Source organism: Echiichthys vipera (assembly GCF_963691815.1).
Source record: "Echiichthys vipera genome assembly, chromosome: 22".
NCBI classification, from domain to species: domain Eukaryota; kingdom Metazoa; phylum Chordata; class Actinopteri; order Perciformes; family Trachinidae; genus Echiichthys; species Echiichthys vipera.
In genome coordinates this window covers 7,553,724-7,581,172 of record NC_139847.1, presented here as the reverse complement: position 1 = coordinate 7,581,172, position 27,449 = coordinate 7,553,724, and the positions used below count along the sequence as shown (strand labels likewise).

The following is a 27,449-nucleotide window of genomic DNA, read 5'->3' as shown; positions in this document are numbered from 1 at the left end:
CGGCGGGATTTTGCTGAAGAACACAGGAAACACTCGGTTTTTGGTAAAGAAGGCAATGAATATCGAGTTTCCTCCCAAAAATTACCGCATTATCATTATTGTTTATTAAGTCACAGATTCAGTTATTGGATATAATCGCACGGACCGAGCTCCATTTGTTTATTTGATAAAAACAAGAGAACAAAGATGCTGATTAAAGTTAAGGTAAGTAAACAGTCACGTTATAAAGATTAGCCTGGTTTAACACTTGTTATTACTGAGCTGTCCAGTCTCTTATGGAAAGCAGGTTTATTATTTAATATCTAGCCTGCATGTGTATTGCAGATATCTGTAATTCAATAATTCCCGGTCAAAATGAACATTTCTGATTTCCACAATGAGATGATTACTAGTGTAAATGACGTCACTTTTGCCATTCATGTGTATTGGGCTTTCAATTCTAGATATCCAATCTAAAATTAACATCATGGGTATCTGTGATGTAATTCTGACTTGGAAATACCCCTATTTCAGATATCTATTATTCAATTGTTACTAGCCATAATTTTCATTTCTGATATCCCAAAGAAAAAACATTCTAGATATTCATAATGTAGTTTTGAACTATTCAAAATACATTTTGACTGGTAAAAAATGTCATTACGGATATGTACAAGTGCAATTTTACTTAATATATATCCATAATGTTCATTCTAGTTTTTTACAGCACCTCCACCTGCTTTATAATTAAAAAAAGACATGGAAATCTCACTTTTTATATTACACACAACAGCTGTACGAAGGAAACATGAAAAGTCTCATATGTTTTATTCTTATCACACACTCACTACCAGTATGTACATTTACATTTTCAACACAAAAATAGACTGAAGTTTGAGAGACACGTCAGTCAGAATGACTCTCGGGACGATGGGTATCCTGCTAACGACAACTTAAATTAGAGACACAATGATTTAGACACATTCTTATCAGGCAGTGTGCTGTAGTGTGATGATGAGTTGCTAGGAGAATAGTTGCCTAGATTAACAGTAAACACAATGGCTGCTAACAACATAGAAAACGTAGGATTTCCACAATTTAGAAGGCCTGTTTGGTCTGAATGAAAGCAAAAGTGGAAACTGCATCTCATTAGAGAACATTAAACATCAAGATAGTAAAACAAACGTTCAAACACAATAACAGTTCAACTTTCTTCAGATTTTGTTTTAAGAAAACAAGCAGGTGAACCTCTAATCCTGCACAGTTTACATTCTGTAATGTAATTCTTACTAAAGAAGAAATCCCATTTCAGATATCTACAATCCAATTGTTACTAGTCATAATATTAATTTTTAAATATCCCAAATGAAAAAAAAAATCCAGATATATATAAAAAATACATTCTGTATAGTAAATTTCATTACGGATATGTACAAGTGCAATTTTACCAGTAGGAATTACATTAATATATCCAGAATGTTCATTGTAGATATCTAAAATGTAATTGTGGATAATATCTAGAATTAAAACGCTGAATACACACGAATGACAAAAGTGAGATCATCTGTACTAGTAAGAATGACGTTGTGGATAACTTAAATTATCATTCATAGGAAGAATTCAATTTTGGCTTGGAGAAATGGTATTGTGTTATGTTAAAACTCCTAATTTGCTCAACAATAACCTGTTGTTTTCCAATCCCAGACACTCACGGGCAAAGAGATAGAGATTGACATTGAGCCCACAGATAAGGTAACGTTATATAGGCTTTATATATCTATTATTTCTTCATATGTGCTGCTGTATGATAGCAATGACCTGTTATCCAGTGTGTGTTTGAGCATGTTTCTACTTTAATTTCCATCACAGGTGGAGCGGATCAAAGAGAGGGTGGAGGAGAAAGAAGGGATCCCTCCGCAGCAGCAGAGGTTGATCTACAGTGGAAAACAAATGTAAGATTATTTAACATCCCCAGCCTTAATATTCTTGATTTCTGTTATTGTCAACATATCCCATCAACAGAGGCACATGTACACTGCACATGTAGTTTGTTTTGAGTCCACCCCACATAACATAAACCATTCTGGTGCTGTAAATAATAGTAATAATAACAACTAGTGCACCAAATGCATATTAATCCGCAGCCCTTCTGTGTGGAGTTTGCATGTTCTCCCCGTGTCTGCGTGGGTTTTCTCCGGGTTCTCCGGTTTCCTCCCGCAGTCCAAAGACGTGCACGTGTTAGGTTCATTGATGACTCTAAATCACCCGTAGGTGTGAATGGTTGTCTGTCTCTGTTCGTCTCTATGTGCCCTGCGATAAACTGGTGTCCTGTCCAGAGTGTACCTCGCCTCAGGCCCGATGTCAGCTGGGATCGTCTCCAGCCCCCCGCGACCCCGACCCAGGGATAAGCGGTTGAAGATGAATGAATGAATGAATGAATGAATGAATGAAAGTAGTTCCAAACAAATACACTATTTACCTCTGTTGTATATATTAGTAATGTCTTTTAACAGTATCTATCAGCTTTTATTTAAAACGAAACTATATATTCAGGACCCGTTTTTAAAGGTTTATGTCTTTGGTATGATGTTTTTAACAGAGGTATTTCTACTGTCTGACGTCTTCTCCCCTGCGTCCCCTTTTTCTTTATCCTCAGGAATGATGAGAAAACAGCGGCAGACTATAAAATCCAGGGAGGCTCTGTTCTCCATCTGGTACTTGCTCTGCGAGGAGGACAGGTGCTCCGCTCTCCCAGAAGCCTACACTCCAAGCCTGCGTTGTAGCCGTCGCTTAGAAACACGCCTTAACTTTTTCCGCGATGCCTACACGAAGCGGATACACAGAAGACACCCAGCCACGTGTTTCAGACTCCCCTGGCGGCATCGTAGGGCGACACAGAGCCATCGGTAGAAAAAGAGTTAGATCAGGTTCTACTTGTGGCAGCCACTTCCCTACAGCCAAAAATGTGCTGGCTGCAAACACTTCCCCCACTGTAACCTTGCCACGGCGAGACACTCCACATGTTAAAACTGCCCTGGCAGAAGTTACTTTCAGAATTAAACAAAGCTTTGGTAAATATTTACAACCCAGAGCTAATTTGACTGCTACAGAAAACTGTACTGTACCGTGTTCAGGTTATTCTCCGTCTGCGGCTCCGCGTGTGCGTCTGTGTTCCACTCGTGATAAAACTGAGATAACTGCAGCTTAAAGAGGCTTCAGGGGAAACCATCCCTGGATTACAGTCTCTGTCTTCAGAGTGTGACACAAACTAAGGTTTACTTTTTCTGCTTCATACATGTTTTTATCCTGTTCTCCACAAATTCCCCCAACTCAGTATAGTTATCTGAGGCTACTGGGTGTAGCAACACATATATAGCATAGCATTCTCTCTTGGGAAGCACCCATGTAGCTCACTTAGATCAGTGAAAGATGGACAACCGCGTAGGTAAGGGAATAGTTTGACAGTTTAGAAAATACATATATTTCCTGTCTTGCAATTTGTTCTTTGTGCTATTGCAAATTTTACTGATGCAAAAAGACAAGGAACGCGCCAACGATGGTCCGCGAATGGCCTTACTTTACACAGATATTATTAGGTTTGTTTGTTTGTTCAGAAAAGCATTGTTTGTTTGGGATCGCTGAGTCAGCACCACCCCCTCTGTGTACAGAACCGTGTCACATGGACCTCTGCTGTGGATAAGTTTGTCAGTAAAATAAACGTGTGATAATGCTGAAAATGTCTCACTTTTGCCATTCTCTTATATTCATAAATTAACTTAAAAGCCCAGTGTTTTGATTTTCAGACTCAAACCGGTATTTTGTATTTCTACTAGAACATTTTTACATGCTTTCATGTTCAAAAACACATTATTTTTCTCCCCCTGTCTGTCTGAATATTCCTGTATTCACCTTCTGACGGAAAGTTTTAGCGACGTCTCTTTAAGAAAAAGCCCTGTCTGCTCTGATTGGTCAGTGTTTCCATGTCTTCCACATCTGCACTCTCTGAGTTTCTGCACCGTCATTGCAGCCGGGAAATAACTTACATCACTGTAGCAGCTCTCTCTAACTATATAAATTATAGTTGTGACATCACAACTGTACAGAAGTCCCGACGGCTCGTTTAAAGACACAGTTTCTAAGTACGGGCTGTGTGTGTTTCTCTGTTGATTGAGCCTTTTGATACTTTCACAGTATTTATACAGCACCTCCACCTGCTTTATAATAAAAAAAGACATGGCAATCTCACTTTTTACAGTGTGGGACCTTTAACATTTTCAAAACAGCTGTACAAAGGAAACATGAAAAGTCTTATATGTTTTATTCTTCTCACACACTCACTACCAGTATGTACATTTACATTTTCAACACAAAAATAGACTGAAGTTTGAGAGACACGTCAGTCAAATTGGCTCTCGGGACGATGGGTATCCTGCTAACGACAACTTAAATTAGAGACACAATGATTTAGACACATTCTTATCAGGCAGTGTGTTGTAGTGTGATGATGAGTTGCTAGGAGAATAGTTGCCTAGATTAACAGTAAACACAATGGCTGCTAACAACATAGAAAACGTATGATTTCCATGATTTTGAAGGCCTGTTTGGTCTGAATTAAAGCAAAAGTGGAAACGGCATCTCATTAGGGAACCTTGAACATCAAGAAAGTAAGATCAAACAATATAACAGTTCAACTTTCTTCAGGTTTTAAGCAGAAAACAAGCAGGTGAAGATCTGATTCTGCACAGTTTACATTGCACATACAGCTGCAGCCTTTGCTTTCTGAGGTGGGGACATTTTCAGGCCTCATTTATGTACAGTAAGGGTTTATGTTGCACTGTTGAAAATGTAGGAAAACACATAACTGAACGTAACTGAATCACACTCTTTGAAACGATTGGACAATGGACTAAAGATGAAGACAGGGAGCGTTTTTTGCATATAAATGAGGCCCTGAATTACAAATTCTTACCTTAGTCAGTGGTTTTTTTTATTTACTAAGAGACAATATACAGACTGTCATGACACATTTGTACAGTATACTGTAACTACACAATAACCACACAGGCACAAAACACAATCATTGTACTTGTAAAGACGTCCGAGACACCCTGTTCCCCTTACAGTTCAACAAAAGTCACACAATACTGGCCCGACTTTAATGGTAACTTCTCAGCGGTTAGGACGATTCACCCGTCGCCCTCTGTGAGATTTGAATTTTTGGGGAGCGCTTGTTAAGATCGAGAGACTCCTGAGAGAATAAATATCTGAAAGCACCAGTAAAGACGTTTAGCACTCACAGACTGGATTTCATAGAGGCAATCGGTTGGGTCTGTGGAGTTTTCATGGTCTGGAGGTTTTAGGCAGTGTGTGTAAGCAGAAGGCAGTGGGGATGCCCTGAGACACTAATACGATTACAGAAAGACTGAAGACACAAGAGTACATGATGTGCGTTTATGTGTGCAGGAGTGTTGTACTATAATATACAGCATAAGTATAGATACATAACTATTACCAGGCAGCACAGAAATAGGTTCAATCACGGGTGCGTGTTTAGTTTTTTTTGCGGGTGCCTATACTAATATTGCACTACAATCTCTTCTAGTGAATTGCATGGATCAAAAAATATATATTTAAACGTGAAGCTCTAATTTCTACACCCTAAATAATGAACAAAAAAAAAATATTTAAACACAGCTAGATGGCAAGCTACAAAAATACTTCTTCCGTAAAACATGTAAGACAATCAATGCCTCTTTAAAGCGGTTTTTTTTCACACAGGCATTCATGTGTGTCGGTGTAGGGGTTTGCACAATAACAATGCAAATGTGGTGTTGAACACAAAAACGTCTCGCCTGTTTATTCTTTGTAATTGTCTGCGTCCATACGCTGGACTTGCAGTTTTAACGGGTTAGTTATCAGTGTAGTGTCCGTACAAGAATACGCTTTTCTTTTTTTTTTTGTTACTTCCATAAAATTAAGAACAATCCAAAACTATGAGGATTAACCTTCTCCGCACCATCAGTCCAAATAAAGAGCTGTAGTGGCACCAGAGTACAGACTATATTCTAATTAAGGCATTTTACAAAAACTGGGCACCATTTACTAATACAAAGTAGAGATCGCACATCCGTTTCAGGTGCACACCTCCACAAGAGTAAAAAAAAAAAAAATAGGCCGAGATGTATATGATGTTGAATAGAAAAAAAAGCATATCAGCAAAACTAAAAATTAACATAATGAAACTAAAATTACAACAAAGTCAAATGATATAAACAATTATCACAATTACAAAAAAAAGAGAGAAACAACTTGGAATCACAGTCACCTTTAAAAACAAAAACACAGTACTTGGTGTACAACATGAAATGACTTGATCTCAATCTGATTTTCTGCTTTGACAAAATACAGCTTTGGTGTGTTGAAAGGATGACACAGCAACATTTACAATGTGGCAACACAAGAAGAGCAAAAACAAAAAGTGTTTTTGATCAGCCATCACTAAGAGTCTTTTGGATAAAAAATAAAAAAAAATATTTAAAAAATGATGCTCTTATAGGAGTGTGCAGGGAGTGTGTGGAGGAAGAGAAGCCGGATGATGATGCTGATGCTGATGATGAAGAGTAGAAAATGTGTCTGTTGAAGCATGTATTGAGGAGTTGGAAGGTGCTAACCTTTCTTTATTGCACTTTTGAAGGACCCCCGACAAAAACGTTGGAGGTCAAATGACTCTAAATATGTCTCGCTATATTTGGCACATACATTATTGATTGTTACAAAACCAAATGAAAACAAAGACAAAGTATTGATCAGTAAATCCACTACAAACTGTGGTGAATGTTTGCATGTGTGAGTGTGTGTGTGTGTGTGTGTGTGTGTGTGTGTGTGTGCGCGCACCCACACGTGCGTCTGCATATGTCTGTTTTATTTGGGGGCAGGTGGGATATAAAGCCTTCAGCAGTCCGCTGACTTGTGGTTGTCTCCGTCCTCCTTGGACAGAGGAGACCTGGCCTCCTTCATTTCCTCTCCTTCCTCTGCGCTCGCAATGGGTTTACCTACGGCCGGATACACCACCATGCAGAACTTCTGGCCCACGTACGTCATTTTATCTGGAAAAGGAGAGCGACAAAGACTTTTAGTGGGCCAGTAATGGGCTTTTTAAACACAGTAATGTGTTATTTTACGGCTTTATTGAATACTCATGCTGTCTCCACGTGCTATGGAAAAGATGGTCCTTTATTATCATTACCATCATCGCAAATTAAACTTCTTCACCCTGTCGGGGTTCAGTTCACACTAATGACCGGTACTTTTTTCACCATTTCTAATACCATTTTAAAATCAAGTACTGTGTTACTGTGCTTTTTTCTTCTTGCCAAGAATTAGAAAAGATCGACATCACTCTGTAAATTCAGTATGAATGGAGATTAGCTTAGCGTAACATAAAGACAGGGGAAACGGAGCCTGGCTACTTCAAAAGTATGCAAACCAACGAGAACAGCTACATCCCTCTCATTTGTATATTTCTATCTGGGCACTAATTAAACAAACATGTTAATAAGTGAGCTTTAGAGGTGGTGGCAGACATTTGAACTTTGGAAAGAGCCAAGCTAGCTGTTTGCCCCCATGCTAAGCTAAGCTAATCGCCTCTCTAATCGGCTCTCGCTCCATATTGAGTACACAGACATGAGTGGTATCAATCTTCTCAGTTAACTCTTGGCAAGAAATTTATTAAGGAAATTTCCTAAAATGTTTATTTGTTTACTTAGTTATTTGATTAGAGGACAAGGGCTCGTTAATAAACATCAGTATAAAAATAGAAGATGTAAATGTGCCAGAGTTAGCAGGAATTCTTTTGTTTTGTTTGGCTAAAGAGTTGTTCAAATCCAGAGAGGAGAAAACATCTCTGTGTCGGGTTCTCTTCCTTTATCTTTTCCCTTCTCCATCACATTTAAACTTTTTAGCCAAACAAAAAATCGGTAAGCAGGTAGGCTAACCCTCGTAGCAGGCACAGGTAAACATATGACGCCCACTTACCACACCTTGTGACGCACCTAAACATTTTCTATTGACAATACTATAATATTGAACTATTCCTAGTGAGATATAAGGAATATGTGGCTCTTATAATGTAAGACGTTTCACCACTGATGAAGAAAATGTTCACGAAACAACACGACACAGCCATGTCGCGATAAGCTAACTTACCAACGAAGGCGTCGAAGCACTGCGGCTTATTGTCCCAGTAGACTCCCAGGAAGTAGACGGGGACGCCGGTCAGCATGATGGCCAGGCCGATGCCACACACCACAGGCTCAGAGTAAAGGGAGAAGATGAGCAAGAAAGCCCAGAAGACGAGGTAAATGACCGGCCAGATTAGGTTGATCTGAGGTAAAAAGACAAGGATACAATATATAACACTCATGTAGAGACAAGCTTTTGGTAATTTGTATAATAAATGTCATTTTTGGTGATTTTTTTTGTATGAAGTTGTATTATTTATGGTTGTTTTTAGGAGATAGACACCCAATGAATGTACCTTGATTGGTCGGTGCATGTCGGGCTGTTTAATACGCAGAACAATCTGCCCGGCGACAGTGACTCCGTAGAAGAGGTAGTTGATGAAGCCCACATAGTTGATGAGGGTGTACATGTCACTGGTGCACAGCATGAGCAGGGTGGACAGGCACTGAGGAAGACGACAAAGAAAAAGGAAATGAGTCAGAGACAGGAAGTTTGTTCTGCAGCTACAGTGTTTATCACGACAGATGGAAACAGATTATTCTGAAGGAGACGATATAAATAGGATGCAAAGCGGTGAGAGCGGCACTCACAGTGAAGAGCAGGGCAGGGATGGGAGTGCAGCGTTTCACGTGAATCATGGCGAGCAGACTGGGGAGGTGGCCCTCTCTGGCTCCAGCAAAGAACAACCTGTGAGAGACGGAGATGCAACGGAATAAAAAAATCATTCAGTTAATGCACAGACAGCATTTAAGTCTACATGTTACGTACGCTATTGAGCCAACTAACCGTGAAGAGGTGAAGAGGGAACCGTTGACTCCCCCGAAGGTTGAGAGAGCCACAGAGATGGGCATGATCCACGACATGACTCCCAAGAGCTTCTCGCCAAACGTCTGTGGACGGAGGAGCGAGAGGGTTAAAATTACAGGTTCTGCTACTACAGAGCAATTAATGACATTTAAAAAAAGGTATCGACCGATACGTTAAACTCACTAGGGGGCGACAGAGTCATTCTGCTATAAAGGTGTGTGTGAGTTTGAATGAAGTCCCAGGGATTGCCGCGCGTTATACTCTTGAGATACTCACCACTGCAACGGCGTTGGATGCGAGCAGCTCCTGGGGACTCATGGCCGTGACGTAGGCGATGTTGGCAAAGACGTAAACAAAGGTCACGAGGGGGATGGAGATGAAGATGGCGCGGGGAAGGTTCCTGGAGATGACAGAGAACGTCAATGTTTAGGAGGCAGAAGGTAGAGGGACAGGGGGGATTTAAAGAAGGAAATTAAAAATGGGACCTTAGGGGAGGTGTATTAATGGATACAAAAGCTATTATTAAAAAAAACGTGGGATTGTTAGAAAGACAGAAAATGCAGAGGAAATTAAGAAATAAACCATTAAATTCAACCAGAAATGTTTCTAGGTGCTTAAGTAAAATAAATTTCAGAGAGCTTAAAGAAAAAAAAAAGGATTTGACTGGGAAGCTTAGACGGTATGCGACTGCTAATCACTCAAAAAGCCACAAAGCAGCTTTAACATCAACTATATTCCTGTGACTATGAGCCATTCAGGACTGTGGGGAGGTGGATTTCAAACCACAACAATGAATAAATCCTATAGATATGAGAAACAGAGTAAATTGTCTTACACGTAGGGGTCCACCAGCTCCTCCGTGACATAGTTGAGGAAGTTCCAGCCTCCGTAGGCGAAAGAGCCTTGTAGGAAGGCTAAGGCTATCAGACCCACATCATAGTCCTGGAAGGGCTCGAAGGCGTTGGCGGGCTCCAGCCAGTAGTACTCTCCTACAGGTGCAGAAGATGATCCACAAGATGAGGTGACATTTTAATTTTGGTGCAGCAGCATTTTCATTATTTAGGAATTTCATCAAATTGCCTTTTAATCCTAATTTTCCATCAAAACCGTCTGTATGTACGTTTGTTCCTGAGAATTTCTGTCGCATTTGCTGAAGTTGTTTAGCTCTTGGGGTAAATAAACCTGTTTCTACCTAAGTGGAAACAGGTTTATATACCTCACTGTGAGGGGAAACCCAACTGAAAACCATCATATAATGAGATCAGTGTGTGTAAAAAGACATTCTGCAACGTCCCTGTAAAGTGACATCTGCGGAGCTCCCACTGAGAGATTATCAGACACTGTTTTAGGAATCTTCTTTTCTTTCTCATTTGTCATTACATTCCTGGTGAAATCCCTTCTTCGAGAGCATTAAAGCATTTCACATACCGTCCCCCGTGTGTTATTCCAAGTCTCGCATCAAATTAGCCACTGAACTCTTCATTTTACTTCAAACACTCACAGAAATCCCCATTTTGTTGTTCCAGGGGCCCACTCTCTGTGGTCCCTGTAATAACTGGCCCTCAGCCATGTTGGGACAGCAAACCCACACAGGCGTGCTGATATTAACAATGTGAGTTTAAACCAAAGAGGGCCGCAGAAACTCACTGACCCCTGCGGCGTCCACGGGGAGTCTATATGTCCCCTGACTGAAGATGCCCCTGGTGACCGTGGGTGTGTGTGGGACTTTGCCCCGTTTCACACACAGACTCCAGACAAAGGTGGAATGTACTGTGGACGGATGCATTAAGGGAGCTTACCCTTGCAGATCTGCACGATGCCCATGATGATGATGAGGGCGAGGGCCAGCAGCTTGCCGGCGGTGAACATGTCCTGCACTCTGGTGGCCCACCTCACACTGGAGCAGTTCACCCATGTCAGCAGCACTAGATAAAAATAAAACACAGTTAATGCTTTTTCATTTTACCACAGTTTTCCCCATTGTGTCTCCTCCTAAAGTGGATGTCCATCTCTTTAATTAAAGGTCCCATATTGTGAGATTTTCATGTCTTTTTCTCATGTCATTATAGAGCTGATCGTGGTGCTGTATAAATATTGTAAAAGAATCAAAATGTTCAATCCACAGAGAAACAAACACAGCCCCTACTCAGAAACTGTGTCTTTAAATGAGCTGTCAGGACTTCTGTACAGTTGTGATGTCACAACTACACTATATTTAGGTAGAAAGGGCTGCTACAGTGAGGTAACAGTTGTTACTCGGCTGTAATGACTGTGCAGATGCAAAGAGCGCAGGTGCGAAGACCCAGAAACACAGACCAATCAGAGCAGGCTGGTCTTTTTCAGGAGGGGGTCTTCAAGAGACAGAGGGTGAATAAAGGAATATTCAGACAGACAGGATGAGAAAAATAATGTGTTTTTTGATCACTAAAGCATAAAAACATGTTCTAGTAGAAACCCAAAATACAACAGATGTCCGTCCTCCACAGAGTCTGTCTGACGTTCCTGTCTGTAATAGTGAAGGTTTTCGTTGCCACCGTACTCTACGGGGGAATTGTTGGGTCTATGTAAATCATAAATAAGTCATAGAGTGTGGTCTTTACCTAGTTTGTAAAGTGTCCTGAGATAACTTTTGTTATGATTTGGCACTTTAGATAAAATTGAATTGAATTTAATTTAATTGAAGTAATAAAAGCATATTGATATCTTTGGAAATTTGGGGATCTTGGGTTTGAATATGAGTTTGCACTGACTGTAACGAAAGGCTGGGAAATGATTATGTTATAAACGATTTTAGAAGATAAAGGTTTTGTGTGTTGACTGTTTTACGGATCTTATAAAGAACTGTCGCTGCATTGTTTGCAGCAGTAATAATCAATGTCCCAAGAGAAGAAGAAGAAGTTATGAAACGGGTTATTGTCACTTGTAAAGCTGTTAAGACACAAGAATTCAGGTCAGTAGTCTTGTGGGTTTTTCTTGATGGTAAATGAGCAGATCTCAGGTCAGTGAGTTTAGAAAGATTAAAAGCTGCACACTCTTAACATGTGTGACGTGTCTTAACATCTTAAAACTGCAGCGACCTTTGACTCTGTCGCTGCTTCATGGCATTGAACTGACCCGTTATCTCTTACAGTTCACCTCACGTCGTACCTGCAGTAGTTTTCTGTCTTACAAAGTACTGCAGGGATTTGATATTCATACTTTTTCAAAAAAAAGTAAAAGCATAATAATAACCTTAAAATGTAATGAAAAAAAGGACGCCAAACTCCACTTGTGGGGCGGCAGTAGCTCAGTCCATAGGTGACTTGGCTGGGAACCGGAGGGTCGCCGGTTTGAGTCCCTGTGTGGACCATGAATGGAGTGTGGACTGGTGACTGGAGAGGTGCCAGTTCATCTCCTGGGCACTGCAGAGGTGCTGTTGAGCAAGGCACCGAACACCCAACTGCTCGGGGCGCTGGTCCACTGGCAGCCCCTTCGCTCTAACATCTCTCCATTAATTGCATGTACAGTATATAGGTCCTGTTTGTGCATGTGTGTGTATTTAGGGCCTGTGTGTGTGTAACATGTATAATAATAATGGAGTGAAAAAATCGAATTTCCCCGTTGCGGGACTAATAATGGAATTCTTCTTCTTCTTCTTCTTCTCTTGTATTCCCTTGTTCAGCTAATTTTCAGGTTCATATTTGAATTCTGTTTTTGTTTCTAGAACATGTTTACATGAAAAACACATTCTTTTTCTTACCCTGTCTGTCTGAATATTCCCGTATTCACCCTCCGTCTGAAACACTCTGTACCGTAGCAGCACTTTCTACCTGTACATAGTATAGTTGTGACATCACAACCGTACAGGAAGTCCTGACGGCTCGTTTTAAAGACAGTTTCTTTGGATTGAGCGTTCTGATACTTTCCCAGTATTTATAGAGCACCTCGATCTGCTTTATAATCAGAAAAGGAAATGGAAATGCTTCTCAGCTCACTTCACCCTGAGGCTGACCTAACACAGACAAAGGTAATGGATTTAATCTGTACTGCTGGGTACATCAGGCCATTGAGTTCAGGCCAATAGGGTGCCATTAAATAATAGGCCCGCTTGACTCTGTGGGATTAAGTTCATCACATTAAATAACTCTGAACCGAGCTGCCCCTGCAGGGAAAAAAGGCAGATGCACATGCACAGACATGCATGGGTCTGCACTGATACTGCAGATGTGTGCGTTGGCATCAAACATAAAGGGACAAGTGCACAGAGTGGGGTTTGCACTGCAGACTGGGTTTTGTTTGTAGTTGTTGCAGAGATGTTTATGGTTTTTTTCAGGTTAGTGAGTGGGGCTTTTTAAGGGGGTAGAGGGCGGAAACTTCCTGCGGCCTCACTACAAATTACAAAGCAGACAGAATGAGAGTTGCAGTGAGGAGGTCGCTGCAGAGCTGATGCTCACCCCCCCAAAAAAAACAGAAAAGGAGAAATTATGAACACCCATATGGACTTATGACTTGATTTCTGCTGTCTGCGCACACAGACGCAACAAACTAAAATTGGCAGTCCTGAGTAAATACATGTTAAACCTCTTAACTCACCAGTACACAGCGTTGTTTTTAGGAACCGTATGATCTTTTGCATTACAGTAACAACACGTGCCCTTTCAAAGTCCTAATGGCTGACTGGGAGGCTACGGGTAAACACCTGAGGACATATTCTCCAAACCCATGGAGCCGAGGGGCCGCTCAGCTGTCTGTAAGCTGAGTATACAAAATGTGTGTATGGAAACTTGCTGAGTTAACTATGAGCCTGCTGGAAAACACGTTCCACAGTTATGACCTCGCACTCTGCCATCTGTAGGAAGAGACGGACCCCGGGGTGTGTTTTTGAAACAGTACACCCCAAAAAACCTTTGACATCTGGTTCGGTCTGTGAATCTAGACGGGTGAGATTGTCTGTAAATATGTAAGGTTACACCCAATACACTCTTACGCAATATTCTGCGAGGGACCAGATTTAGAAAATTGAAGAAATATCTAAACATAGATGCAGATAAACACATGCATGCTCATAAACAACAAGCATGACGTCACAGCTGAGGGGAGCAGCAGCTAACCTCTCACACACTGAACAACAACAGGGACAACAAAAACAAGGATAAAACATCTAGACTCTAAACTGCCCGACAACATCTCTTCAACGGACATCTGTCTACTGGCGCTGTCAAAGCTGAGACAAAACCAGTTAGGGCTTCTTGTCAGAACTGAGCACATTGTGCTTCAGGCGTTCGAGAAAGTGGGACAAAAGAGACAGGTAAATGTAGGTCAATGTGTCTAATCCAAACAAAACGAAGCCTTCAGAGAATGCAGAGCTCTGCCAAGGCTTTTGTAAATTACCTCCGCCGTAAAGGGTGCAGAAAAATCTGAAGAGCCAGCAGATTTTACTTTTCATTCCGCGCATACAGCACGCTCACTAAGTGCAGCCAGATTTGGACGACGACATGAAATCTGCTGAAAATGTTTTCGAGATATCCTGCAGACTGACCGACACAACTTTTTTAGCTACTAAAGGTAGTAGATCTCTCGGCTCACTGAGTACAAATGAGTGTGTTATTGTGCATGTGGTTTGTAAAAGTGTGTGTGTGTGTGTGGGGGGGGGGCAGCCAACTGAGGCCATCTGCAAGTGAACATGACGTCCTTTCCAACTCGGGTTGAAGACTTAAAGAATATTTGCACTCATTCTTCCTCCCTAAATGTCATCACAGGATGTTTATTCGACACGCCAGATTAACGGGATGTAACAGAGAACGGGTTTGTTTTCTAATCCTCCTTGCTTCACAGTGAAGCACAAACAAACGCACACAATACACACACTCTTCTCTTGTCTCTAGGCTGCCTGCCGTATTTGGCCAGTAAGTGTGAACTCTGTTGAGGCATTTAAAATCGCCCGCTGTCACGTCAGCGGCAACGCGTTTATCCGTTTGTCTTCACGGATTCACCGCTCGGTGCTACACTGCTGTGGCTGCGTTGCTGTGTTGTATTAGATGACCTCTGACTGAGGGTTAAATAACAGAAGAGCTCCAGAGAAACTAAAGGGGGAAAGCTTAAAACTGGATGAATGAAGCTGTAATTTAATGTGTGATGGCTTTTTAAAAAGCTTTCAAATCACAGAGAGCTTTGATGATGTAACTGCAACCAACAGTGCAGTGCAAATGTTAAGTGAATGTATGAGCTGCAATGATTCGATTCATGCGTTTTTATTAGGTTTACAGTACAGTCTTTGATTAACTGGCAGGTTTTTAACATGTGAGCCTGTCTCAACAAGCCATTGTTCCCTTTTGGTCTATTTCTTTAGGCTACGTTCACTCTTTTATCTCTAAATGATCAATGTGTGTGTAGTCAGAGCTACTTACTGGTGTAGGAGAAGTGTATTTTGTGTGGGAGGAGTTTCATTTGTAAAATGTTTCTCATATTGGACGTTTTCCAAGTGAAAACCTGTCTCTTATATGAAATTACGTTCATAAGGCACCAATGTGTATGAACACAATAAACTGTTTAATAATGCTGTGGTAAGCAGATATTTGTTGTCAGTTGTCTTGTTGATAGGTTAAAATGTTTTTGTATAGTTGCACAGTCGTTATTTGCTGCTCTGTGTGCCCTGAATTGCCCCCCCCCCCCCCCCTGGGGACAAATAAATTTTTTTGAATTGAATTTGAATTGAATTGAATTGAATTGAACATTTGTGAGTAACAGATAATGAGGAGACGGGTTTTATACACAATAATAAACGTCTCACTCTACATTATCCTGCTTATTTCACGGCTACTTACCCAGGACACAAAAATGTATATATTCTAACGTTCTTTTAACGACTGTATATCAACAAGATCAACAGAGCCAAATAAGAAAAAATGTATGTATTCTGCGACTCACACTTACACACTGTTTCTTTTTCCAAACTTTTCTCTAATTGGCTTCTTTTTCTATGAAATCCTGGATTGTTTTCACTCTTTAAGCAACTAGAAACTATTCAAATGAAACAACCTAAGAAGGGAACGTCAGTCATTGGTCAATCAGGTCTCAACACACATGGACATTTCGACGCTGTCCTGTGAATCTTCTCATGTAGTTCTCAGCAAGGGAGCAAAGAAGCATATTTATCAAAATGTCAAACTATTTCTTTCATGTTTCCCTCTCGCTCTCATTTATGGACCTTAGACGGACCTGTCAGTGTGTTGTTGTCATATCATGTTGAGTTGTCAAACATTCAAGTTAAAGAAATGATCATGACACATGCAGCTCACCCACAATACTGGTTACACTGGTATTTTACATACCATGCATGTGTATTTATCTACTTATCTAGCCTAGTTTAGGAAGTAAAACTCTTGAGCTCCATGCTTGAAGCAAGTATGGCTAAGCTCTTCCTGCGTTAAGGAAAACATGCCTGTGAGCAACAACTGCATGTGTTTGTGCGTGAACATCTGTGTTACTTACAGAGGCAGACGGCAGCCAGCAGGCGCAGGCCGTTCTCCGGCGGGAAGCAGGTGGGGAAAAGAGGTTGCAGGACGTAGTTGGAAAACGTTAGCGCGATCACGGCCTGGTTGGTCGGGTAGATCACCAGCACGGCGATCCACAGACGCAGGAACCTGCAGACAAAAAAGGAGTCGGAAACAGTTCAACTCAGAAGCACGGGAGGAACAGTAGGGCGCCAGGAGCACACACAGGCGGGGGCTGAACAGGAGGAAACACATCACAAAAGGCACATGACACATATACATCCTTCCATTTACAGATTCACATTCACAGCGGGTTATTATAGGTGGAAGGCTGCACGAACGTGAACTCACAGAATTAGCCAAATCCACTCTTGTGTTTTCGTTTCGATGAATCGTTTGCTCTACACAATGTCAGAAAATAATTCAATGTCCATCCCAAAACCCCCAAATATTGTTTTAATATGTGTAAAACAGAGACAAGCAGAAAATGTCCATATTTGAGAGTCTGAAAGCATTTTCTGCCACAACTATTATCAGAACAATTGGTGACTTTTTTTCTAATCGATGCAGCTCTACAGTTGTCTTGCTGTAAAATAACTTCATTATGTGACTTTTAATGTGCTGGGAGGTGTAGCACTGAAACAATACGTCAATATGTATTTTACAATGCATTAATCGCTAATAATTTGGTTGCTTTTTGCTGTCTTTGTGTCATTTTAAATGTAATATTTATTTGCTATTTTGTAAGACTTTAAACTACTGACAGATTAAAACTCTACGAATAATACTTCCTTGCTGCCCTCACGACAAATAACAGGGGAAACCCCTTCTGTCATCGAGTAACTGATATGGAAACTTGATTTTTGAATTTTTTTTTTTATCATTGCATAAAAGGGAAAATTTCAGTTTGGCGGCTGTTTGAACTGAATGACTCAAGCAGCCTCTCAAACTGCGACCAGCCTGTTTCCCGGAGAGACATCATGAAGCACTGATACGGTAAAACATTACTGATATTGGTCAGTGTGTCACATTAGACCGCTCTATTGTCAATAGTGACGACAGACTGGTCGCTGGAGCTCCACAAATACTAGGGGAGAAAACAGGGGGGAGTGCGGAGGGAAATGAAGGAGAGCATGAGGGTTTAGCTGCAGGAGAAACCAGACGAGAGGTTTTTCCACGAAATTCCCCGAAAGCTTATAGAGGGATCATTTCAGCTGACTGCGTTAACAGGATTGTGTCTCGCTGGAATGTGTGTGTGTGTGTGTGTGTGTGTGTGTTTAATGTAAAAAAATGTACATTCAAATTGCTGACTGAAACCTCTATGCACCGGTGAAAAAGGAACGTCTCCTCAAGTACTTCTTATTATATTTTATATGTATCATACATTTACTACTTTTCTTTTTTTTAATGGAGCCTCCCTGCACAAGTATATTATATGTTTGTACCGGAGTGACAATAAGTAGTATCGTAGTAGATGTAGCACCACATGGACCAGCTACAGCATTCAAATGCAGCTAAAAGAGGATTTAGTGGCCTATTTAGTTCTTTTTTTATACAGCCCTATATCATAACCCCGCCCTCAACTACTGTATACAATGACTTATAGTCTATATAGTGCACATTATGGGTGTAACACAACCCTCATCAGTCTGACATAACAAAAAGCCTTTGTACTTGAAACATCCATTCAAGTTGCGTTTGAGCGTACAACTTTACGAGCTCTTCCTCCCTTTTCTACGAACTCGCCTTCGCCCAGCTGCGACAAAGTGATGTAAGTGTTGCCGCTACTGTAGTTATTGACTTGTACAGTACGCATTACTGCTCCCCCTCCACGCCCACATACAACACACATGGGGATAAAGGAGCAGGACAGGAGCAGGACAACAAAAACAAACACCGCTTGAACGCGGTTTATTTATCCTAGTCAGGGGGCACAGGGAAACGGTGTGGCCCCAACACTTCAAACCCAACGACAAAGTCCCTGGAGGTAAAAGTTTATTGATGTGTATTGATAGCTGCTGCACAAAGGGACAAAAACAATCATTGGCTGTTATGTCTAGTTGATCTCCTCTCCCAAAATATCCTGATAATATGTATCCCTGTGAGAAAAAAACAATGGTCTAATCTGTGTTTACAGTCTGGGCAAAGGCACAGTGTGTGTGGAATCTACGCTAACAAACGATATTGTTTCACTTGGAAATTAACCTCAGAGTTTACTGTAAGGAGCGTCACTGTATACCTAACCATTTATGGATGAATGGAAGAAGGTTGCGGGCTGAAAGTCAACACAAACCGTTGACAAAGGCATTTAACCACACATCAGCCTTACATATGTAACTCTTTGTCAATTTCTTCTGTTTAAACATAAATGAGTCTTGTTTTAAAGGAGACATATCCCACTAACTTTCAGATTGATACTTGGATTTTGTGTTTCTACTAGCACATGTTTTCATGCTTTAAAGTTCAAAAATCACATTATTTTTCTCATAATGTCTGTTTGAGTATTCCTGTATTCACCCTCTGTCTGAAAGGCTCCGTTTTAGCGCCTGTCTCTTCAAGACCCCCTCTTGAAAAAGACCAGTCTGCTCTGATTGGTCAGAGTTTCAGGGTCTCTGCACCGTCATTGCAGCCGGGGAATGACACTTTCTACCTATATAGTATATTTGTGACATCACAACTGTACAGAAGTCCTGACGGCTCGTTTAAAGACACAGTTTCTGAATACGGGCATTGTGAATTTCTGTTTGGATTAATGGTTTTGATACTTTCATAGTATTTATAAAGCACCTCTACCTGCTTTATAATTAAAAGAAAGGCATGGAAATATCACTTTTTACAATATGGGACCTACAACTACATCTTACTACATCTAACTTCTGCACTTGATTACAAGCGGAAGACCCCCTGCTTTGGATCAAGATGTCTGACCTACATAAGCAGGCTCATGCACCAGGATGAAGAAAGGAATCTAGACATGTTGGTATGCTCACCTAAATCCATGTCAAATTAACTCGAATCAGGGCCCCTGTCTCCTACAAAAACTGGGTCATACACTTAATGGACAGCAGTTTGGACCTGCAGGTTTATCAAACCCAAGTGAACTGAGAGTCAAGATTGAGAAGTTTGACCGTAAATAAATCTACGTAACTGTACAATGAAAAGTAGACTTTCACATGCTTAATATAAAATATTTAGAAGAAATCTCTAAGCCAAATCAAACCACAAAGTAGTGAAGAAAAACCAGATCAACGTTTCTAAATGTCAGTCAAAAAAACCCTGAAAAACCCAGACTCACTGTGGTTTCCTGTACGTGTCACATCGCAAGTCAAGCCGCCATTTTCTTCTAAACCACTTTCCACTCTCTATAGTGTCACATAAAAATACACCTGAACGCCTCTCTGATAGTTCCCAACTGTAATTAGATGAATGTCTCACCCTGCCAGCCCTCCGAAGATGTCCTTGACGTAGGAGTAGTCTCCACCCGACTTAGGGATGGTGACGCCCAGCTCGGCGTAGCACAGCGCCCCGATGGCTGTGATGACGCCCGTGATGATCCAGACGATCAGGGCCACACCCACGGAGCTGGCGTTCTCCATCACTCCCTTCGGACTGACGAAGATACCTGAGCCGATAATGTTACCTGGTGGAGGGAGAGGAGAGAGAAGTGTCAGGTGTCAGTGCAGAAAGAAAAAACAAGTTGTCGTGTTTACATGAGGGAATAAGCGGATACATGCAAAATAAATTGTGAACTGATTTTTCTTTTAGTGCATTTAAAAGGGGCTTTCCACCATTTTGGCACATCACATCGTTGCTACATCATGTTGAAAACCTGGATTACAAACAGAGGGAGTGGAGTCTGAAGGCAGGGAGTCAAAACGATGCTTTCCAGATGCATTATGGGAATTGCAGGATCTAGTATTTTGGTGCTTGATCCAAATTGGGATAAAAGTCCAGAAAAAGTGTACCAGTTTTGACCAGTTTTGCTAATGCGTCTCTTCCAACTAAAGCAATACTAAATCCCTGGAGTTCCTCTTTAAACGTCAGCAATTCTTTTTTCATGGTAGATTTGTTAAAGACGTCAACAACCAACACTATAAACAAGGGGAAACAGCTCATCTAGAAGAATAAATTCACACCCACCAACAGCACTAAAGCTCACACATTCACTTGTTTTATCTTGTTTGTTTAATTCCGATACTGTGCAGTTTGACAGAAAGATAAGTGCTGCAGCAAATACAGTCGGTGTGCAGGTTATGTCTCAGCAGCAGTGGTACCAAACCTGGCAGCAAGAATTTCATAATCAGGACAGCGATGAACAGCTCAACCATCAGGCAAAAAAAAAGGGGAACCTGTAATCTGCTGATTTAGCACAGAGTTGTGAGGAGATGGAGCAAGACAGAGAGTGGGGTGAAAGAGTGCAAAGCAGGAGGAGGGAGCAGAGGTGGATGCAGAGTAATGCCCCTGACAGATTCAATGAGCATCAGCGTGCCAGGGATTTTACACAGGAGCTGAAAGACGGAGGGACGGACACATTCACTCCCGTCCGGCGAGGCTACGACTAAGCCGGGGTCAGGAGCCTCCAATCAGGTTCAGCTGACCGTGCTTGAACCCGGCGGATAATAAAGAAGGCGTCGGGGTCAAGGTTGAAGGTTTTTGAATAATAACTGGATGATAGGTTGAGTCGCATTTACAGTACAAAAGTCAAAGGTTTGAATGATACGGTCACATTCTGCTTACAGAGTTAAAGGAAGTGCTGAGATTGTGTTTCCGCCACAACTGCCAATAAACTACAATAGATAACTCACAGCTATTTATCCGGCTACGCCCCCACAGTGTGCCCGATTAGTGGTGATGAATATATTTGATTATGTCAAAATTAAAAAAGGATTCACTGGTTTCTGCTTCTCAAACATTTGGCTTGATTTGACTATCGTTGTGTTACAAATATTCGGACTCTGACGCATCTTCAGGTCTCTAAAATGCGTCAAGTATAAAAAAGTCTGAGACAAAAAAAAACACTTTTGCTCACAACTCATGTCCATACTGAGGTCATAACCTGTCATGAGGTAGACATTGCTGCACTTTAAAGGGTCAAAAGGTAAAACGTTTGGCAACCCCTGGGGTAAACTACTATAAACTATGGGTTAGTTAATAATAAAGTAGGTAAATTAGCTAATAAATCACGGTTGCAGAGAAACACAGTGACATGTTGATATTGCAACATCCAGCACCTAAAGGAAAAAGGCTCAGATCCTGTAACATCTAAAACAATAATCTAAACACACACATGAGCAATATGAGGCCATGCAAATTTGTTTAACTTTAACAGATTCCACATGCGTGGGCCTGTACTAGGGGCACTTCTGCTTTTTGCACTATTTGGACTTATTTAATCATATTTATTCACTCCATATCACATTTTTACAAACAAACAAAACAAAAACAACTGCACTACATCATGTGAATATGTACATATGTCTATTTCTATTTCGTCCCTTTTTAAATTTTACTTTATTGCTTATTTTTGCTATTTTTTTTAATCTATTTTTTCTATTTTTTATCTTATTTTGTCATATTCTGTTGCTGCTGTGACAAAAGAATTTCCCCGTCTGCGGGACATTAAAGGTTTTCTGATTCTGATTCTGATTCTGATTCTGATTAAGTGGCCCTCACTTATGTAACTTCAGTTGCAGGTGAAAGGTAAAAAAAAAAAGATGAAAAACAAAGCATGACAGCCCCTGATTGTGCTGACATCTTTATGGCTTTAGTGGTCTTCCGTGACCTTTGACATCTACGGAGTAAAAAAAGAAAAAAGCAGCTATGCGTTGACTCAACATATTTCCTCCATCTGCACCATGAAGTTTACAGAGGCAGATAAAGGTTTGAGTTCATATTCAGGATTATATTTAAGGGCGAGCGGGTGCTTTTATAGGGGGTGAGCAAATGTGCACGCTTGCATGTTCGGGTCATGTGCATCATCCACTGGAGTGTGTGAGACATGCTGACTGTGTGGAATCGCTCCAGGTTTCCTGTTCTTGTGGAGTTTTTACATCCTTTGGTCTCCAAACAGGCCAAAAGGGAACATTACTTTTTTTTAAATAAAAAAACAAGCTGTTGCTAAACCGCTTGCTGTATCTTGACCTTGATCTAAGAGCTTTATCTTCAAGTTTGTATCAAGTTTAAGAAGCAAGCAGATAAAAGTCTGAGCTCTGTTGAGGCAGCGTGCATCACATCACTGTCCACATGTGTCATTTCTGGATCTTTATTTATTTTATTTTCTTTACAAATCACTGCAGGCCTCTTTAAGCACAGGATATTTCCTTTGTTATCAGATTGTTGTTTCACACAGGAAGAGGCTTGGTCTCGGACATGCTCCCTGACTACATTTCTGTTCCTCTTGGACTTTGTTTGATGTCCTCTGACAGCAACAGGCTGCGGCTCCACTTCAGGCTTCACCCAATTTATTTTTATATTAATGAGAAAGCTCTGGGGTTCTACAACCGTCTCATTTAGATAGTGCCTAGGATGCAAGCTCGCACTGATTAATTAATGTGGTATCTGTTTTATGTTGTTAATCATTCAACAAAGTATAGTATCGTATAGTCATTCAGTAACTTTTTGGGCAACTGACAAGCATTTTCATTATCATTTTATCTGCCAATTCATTCATTTAATTAATCAATAAACTGTTTGGTCTAAAAAATGTCAAAACCATAAACTATATAAAAAATGGACGTAGCCTCGTTCTCTCAACTTGATCCAATCGTCCTCGCCTACGGAAGTCTCCATCTTGTCAGACTTTGACACCCCACCCCCCACCCCCCCTTCATTACCAAAAAAGGGCATGTATGTGACGTTGGGGGGAGGAGATACGTCCATCTGGCTAACGTTTACCTCCGAGGAGAAGTGAGGGCCAGCAGCTAGCTGTCAACTATTCATTAACCTCCAATAAAATAAAGACTAGCCTCCCCATAGTGTTGTCATGGAGATACGACCTAAACATACAGACAAATGGCAAATGGAGGCCCGCTATGTAAAACATTTTGCTCTAAACAAAAAACTTGCACAGTTATTATTAAGCGAGTTCCAAACCACAAAGCAAATCAGAGAAATGAGTTCTTGAGTTATTCGTCGGCCTCCGCAACACATGATTGAATTCCACGCCAGCAGCAGCAGCAGACTCGAATATTAACAAGCATGTCTGTGTTTGCCCGGCATTATGATATAACCCTAATCAGCATTCATAAAGCCCTCTAAGATTAGTTCTTGCATTTCTACCTGCTGTCAAATCCTTGTTGAAACAGCCACCAAGCTGAGGCAATGTGCCGCTTGGCCCCCGGCCAGACACTCGCAGAACCTGCAGGCCCGTGTGTACGCATGTGTGTGAGTTGTGATCATTACACCGAAGCAATTTCTGAGGAAGAGGAGGGTTTTGGTGTCATCGTTACTGCCGACTCAGGATTTAAAAAGCTACTGTGATAGCATAAAGCTGAGCTCAGTGTTTAATCAAAGTGATTTTGTTCAGCAATTGAATTCCAAAGTGCATAGACTGGAGTCCAGCTCAGACACAGCTTAGCCAGGAAAGCTAACAATACAGAATATTCAGGGTGGGGCCAAAAGTTCACATCTAATCCCAATTCTCAGCTTTGCGCATTTCTCGATTAATGTGTGTGTGAGTAATAAACGCCTGTATTGTACAATAGGCCATAAAAAATAAAAAAAAAAGCGTTTGATGTCCTCGTGTGCTTGGCCCTTTTCATGGAAACACAGCAGGGGCGTGTTCACAACGAGAGGATCAGACGAGTCACCTGACCGCACGCCTCTCTCGACCAGAATGAATGAGTCACTTGGTCAAGGACAAAAAAAAAGCCCCCCGCCGAGTACAGTCTGGTGACTATACGGCGAGGTGTGTGGACTCTGGACGGCTGTAAAAAAAAAAATCCTCTAAGACGGCGTGAGCGGTTTTTACGCTGCCAATCTGTTTCTTGGTAGTCGGCTGATGAATGGAGAGCGATAACAGGTTTTATTAATTGTATCATCTACGTATAGATAAGCTCAAGGGTGGGGCTACAGAGAGAAGAGAAAGAGAAGATCAATGCTCCGGAAAGGTGTGAAAACTGTTTTCTATCAATAGAAAAAAATCTGTGTAAGCCTTCCCCCCTTAGAAACGACAACTTCCCAGTGAAACTTCAAGTTAAAAAGTGAGAAAGAACAAAACACGGCTCTCTCTTTTATCCTCCTTTTTTCCCAGCTTCTGTCTCTCTCTCTCTCTTTCTCTTGGGAGTTCCCATGCACACACACTCTCACTCATGCTCCCTTCTTTCCTCCCGTTACCCTGGAAACACGAGCGAATGACTCATCCCCTCCCTGTTCTTCATCTCGCCAAGGTCATCACGAAGACCACACGCTCTCACCTGGACAACCTGTCCCTATATTTCGTCCCCTGCGTTTTGTATCGATCCATCTGTCGTCTGATGGCGTTATCTCTGCTCGTTTGTTGTCTGTATTGAATGAAAATGACCCTTTGACTGCACAGCCCTGTTTCTGCGTTTGTGCCATGTACCCCCGTTATTATAAAGATAAGGTCTTGAAGTACAGAAATAGTATATTATAAACTAGAGCTGATAAGTTGATTATGGCTGGGTGATGTGGAGAAAATCATTCTATATATAAGCAAACACCTGGATATCAATATTGCAGCAATATTGTAGGGTTGACTATTGGTGCTTTCACAAAAAATTTACACAATGAGGATATAATGACCAAATGGGTAAAGACAGATGGGTAAGATCAGAAAATAACATCGATTTACTGTAATGCAACTGGGGAAAAAAGGAAACACTTTACAACATAACATTACAATATCCAAAATCTAAGATGATATCTAGTCTCATATCACAATATTGATATAATATCGATAAATTGCCTGAGTTTGCTCCAGTGACAAAATTAAGAGGCGTGTAAGGGACGGATTTTAAAAAAAAGAAAATGCAGCGGAGACTCTAAAAACCCTGGATGCTACATACGAAATGAAGCAACTGTTTCCACAGGTTGAGTAGAAGTACACGTGACGGGTTAACTGAACTTCACAAAAGTTTAACCACAGGGCCCCTTTAAAGTTCTTTCTTTAAAGTATCTTTTTTTGTATATTTACTATTTTATGGGGATGAATACAAGAGCTGTGGGCCGATTTCTGACTGTCACACTGTGTCCCAATGCATGAGGTGTTGACGACATCATCTCCGCTGGCCAGGCTACAAAGAAATGATGACATCTGATGGCTGATTAAAGAGTGGAAGCAAGCGGGGGAGGTGTAGGGGATGAAACGGTTCCAGGAACAAACTGAGAGGGACACGAGTTACTAGATAGTTACAAACAAACCAGCGCTGCCCTTTTAGGTTGTGTTTGTGTATCAAGTTTGGGACAGAAGTAACCAACTGTCTGTGTTGTTAATGTTGGTGTGGTGATATCATTTTGGATACCACTGGCGTGACCGGGGGGTGGGGTGGGGGGGTGGGGGGGTTGGATGGTGTTCGTGTGCTAAAGTGCCCTCTAGGTGCCAAAATGCGTGCTAAAGTGCCCTGTAGGTGCCAAAAGGTGTGCTAAAGTGCCCCCTTGGGAGCCAAAACGTGTGCTAAAGTGCCCTCTCGGAATCCAAAACATGTGCTTAAGTGCCCTCTTCAGTTGAGGATGCACTATATGTGCACTCCCCCCCCTCCTTTTTTTGCCCCAGCCCTTCAAAAAGTGTGTGCACGGCACTGCTGGATACAACACCATTACCCACAAACACCCACACATTCACCATAAGCTTCTCATTGAATGGTGGAATCTGACCCCAGGTGCAGCTTTTATACCTGCTTATCACAATGACTTACACACTACTGAAACACGGGTGGCAGCAAACACTTTTTCTCCTCCATGTTTGCATTTTGTATATATATATATATATATCTATATTTACACTCAAACACACTTTTTTATTCTTCTCAGACGCAGGGAAAAACTGCAGGCTATTAAAAGGCAGCTGTGCACTAAATAGTTAAAGTTAAATCTCTGGAGGGGTGAATTGGAGGACTAGTGGCACCATATGGCAGATGTGGCTCCAGTAGGAATGACAGTAACAAAAACTTACCAACGATGATACCGCAGGCGCTCACCAGCCCGATTTCCTTCTTGAGCGCCACCCCACCTCCGGACTCCTCTCCAGCAGCAGCATCCTTGGCAGAGCCCGACGTGCTGCTCCGTTGTCTCGCACCGTCCGTCATTCTGGTGTCTCGGACTCGACTTCCGTGCTTATTGATGGTTTATATTCTTCTTCTTTTTCCACCGCCCGAGCGTCTCTCTCGTGTGCGTAAAAACTGCTTTATCTGATGAGGAGAGTTGCTGCGCTGTCAGCAACCTGTGACGACGAGGGGGTGATTGCTCTGAACAAATCAAAGAAAAAAGAAAAGAAAAAAGCAAGATATGCGCCTCTTGCTCCGGTGCCTCTCCGGTGTCACAGGTGGTGGTGCTGCTGCAGCTCAGGTCCCGAAAAGCGCATATTCCAATGACATACAAGGAAATCACTCATGTGTTTCTGATGTGAGCAGGGGAATTTTAGATGAGGCTCTCAGTGTTTCTTTTTCCCAGGTGTGAGTTGAAGACTCAAACGCATCCTCTCTGGGGAAGCTGCTCCAGAAGAAAGTCCTTAAAAAATCCGACCCGTGTTAGAGTTTGGACAAGAGAGAGCTCGTATTTGGGTAAATATACTACAGTCTCCTTCATATGAGTACAGTAGCGCCGCCTACTTCCCGCCTCCCTCCCACTTACTCGTTGTTTTTCCTCCTTCTGCCCCTCCGGGACCCTCCCATCTCTCCCCCAACAATCAGCTGTTCCTCCAAATCCACTCCTGCTGCTGCTGTTGCTGCGCTAAACACATTTCGCATCCAGAACCCCCCCAAAACAAGGCAG

The 27,449-nt window shown here is 41.6% G+C and overlaps 2 protein-coding genes across 2 annotated transcripts; one reads left to right on the top strand and one right to left on the bottom strand.

Moving 5' to 3' along the window:
• The first annotated feature begins 30 nt into the window (after positions 1-30).
• nedd8 (NEDD8 ubiquitin like modifier) lies at positions 31-3,703 on the top strand. The gene is made up of 4 exons (XM_083937582.1): positions 31-204; positions 1,684-1,731; positions 1,849-1,931; positions 2,636-3,703. Exons 1-4 carry the CDS (start codon positions 187-189, stop codon positions 2,760-2,762), a joined length of 276 nt encoding a protein of 91 aa, XP_083793708.1. The 5' UTR covers positions 31-186; the 3' UTR covers positions 2,763-3,703.
• A 579-nt stretch (positions 3,704-4,282) lies between these two features.
• Positions 4,283-27,213, bottom strand: slc7a8a (solute carrier family 7 member 8a). Its single transcript, XM_083936701.1, has 11 exons — positions 26,632-27,213; positions 19,935-20,139; positions 16,498-16,649; positions 10,827-10,952; positions 9,863-10,016; positions 9,304-9,427; positions 9,007-9,110; positions 8,811-8,907; positions 8,516-8,665; positions 8,185-8,362; positions 4,283-7,085 (listed from the first exon to the last, which is right to left on the bottom strand). The coding sequence occupies exons 1-11, from the start codon at positions 26,762-26,764 to the stop codon at positions 6,931-6,933; spliced, it is 1,578 nt and encodes a 525-aa protein (XP_083792827.1). The 5' UTR covers positions 26,765-27,213; the 3' UTR covers positions 4,283-6,930.
• Positions 27,214-27,449: the final 236 nt, after the last annotated feature.

Coding starts and splice junctions, on each gene's coding strand:
- slc7a8a (XM_083936701.1), bottom strand. CDS start 26,764: ATGACGGACGGTGCGAGACAACGGAGCAGCACGTCGGGCTCTGCCAAG. Junction 9,111..9,303: donor CATCCAACGCCGTTGCAGTG/GTGAGTATCTCA, acceptor CTCCGTCCACAG/ACGTTTGGCGAGAAGCTCTT. Junction 7,086..8,184: donor GTGCTTCGACGCCTTCGTTG/GTAAGTTAGCTT, acceptor CTCCTTTTCCAG/ATAAAATGACGTACGTGGGC.
- nedd8 (XM_083937582.1), top strand. Junction 1,732..1,848: donor ACATTGAGCCCACAGATAAG/GTAACGTTATAT, acceptor TTTCCATCACAG/GTGGAGCGGATCAAAGAGAG. Junction 1,932..2,635: donor ATCTACAGTGGAAAACAAAT/GTAAGATTATTT, acceptor CTTTATCCTCAG/GAATGATGAGAAAACAGCGG.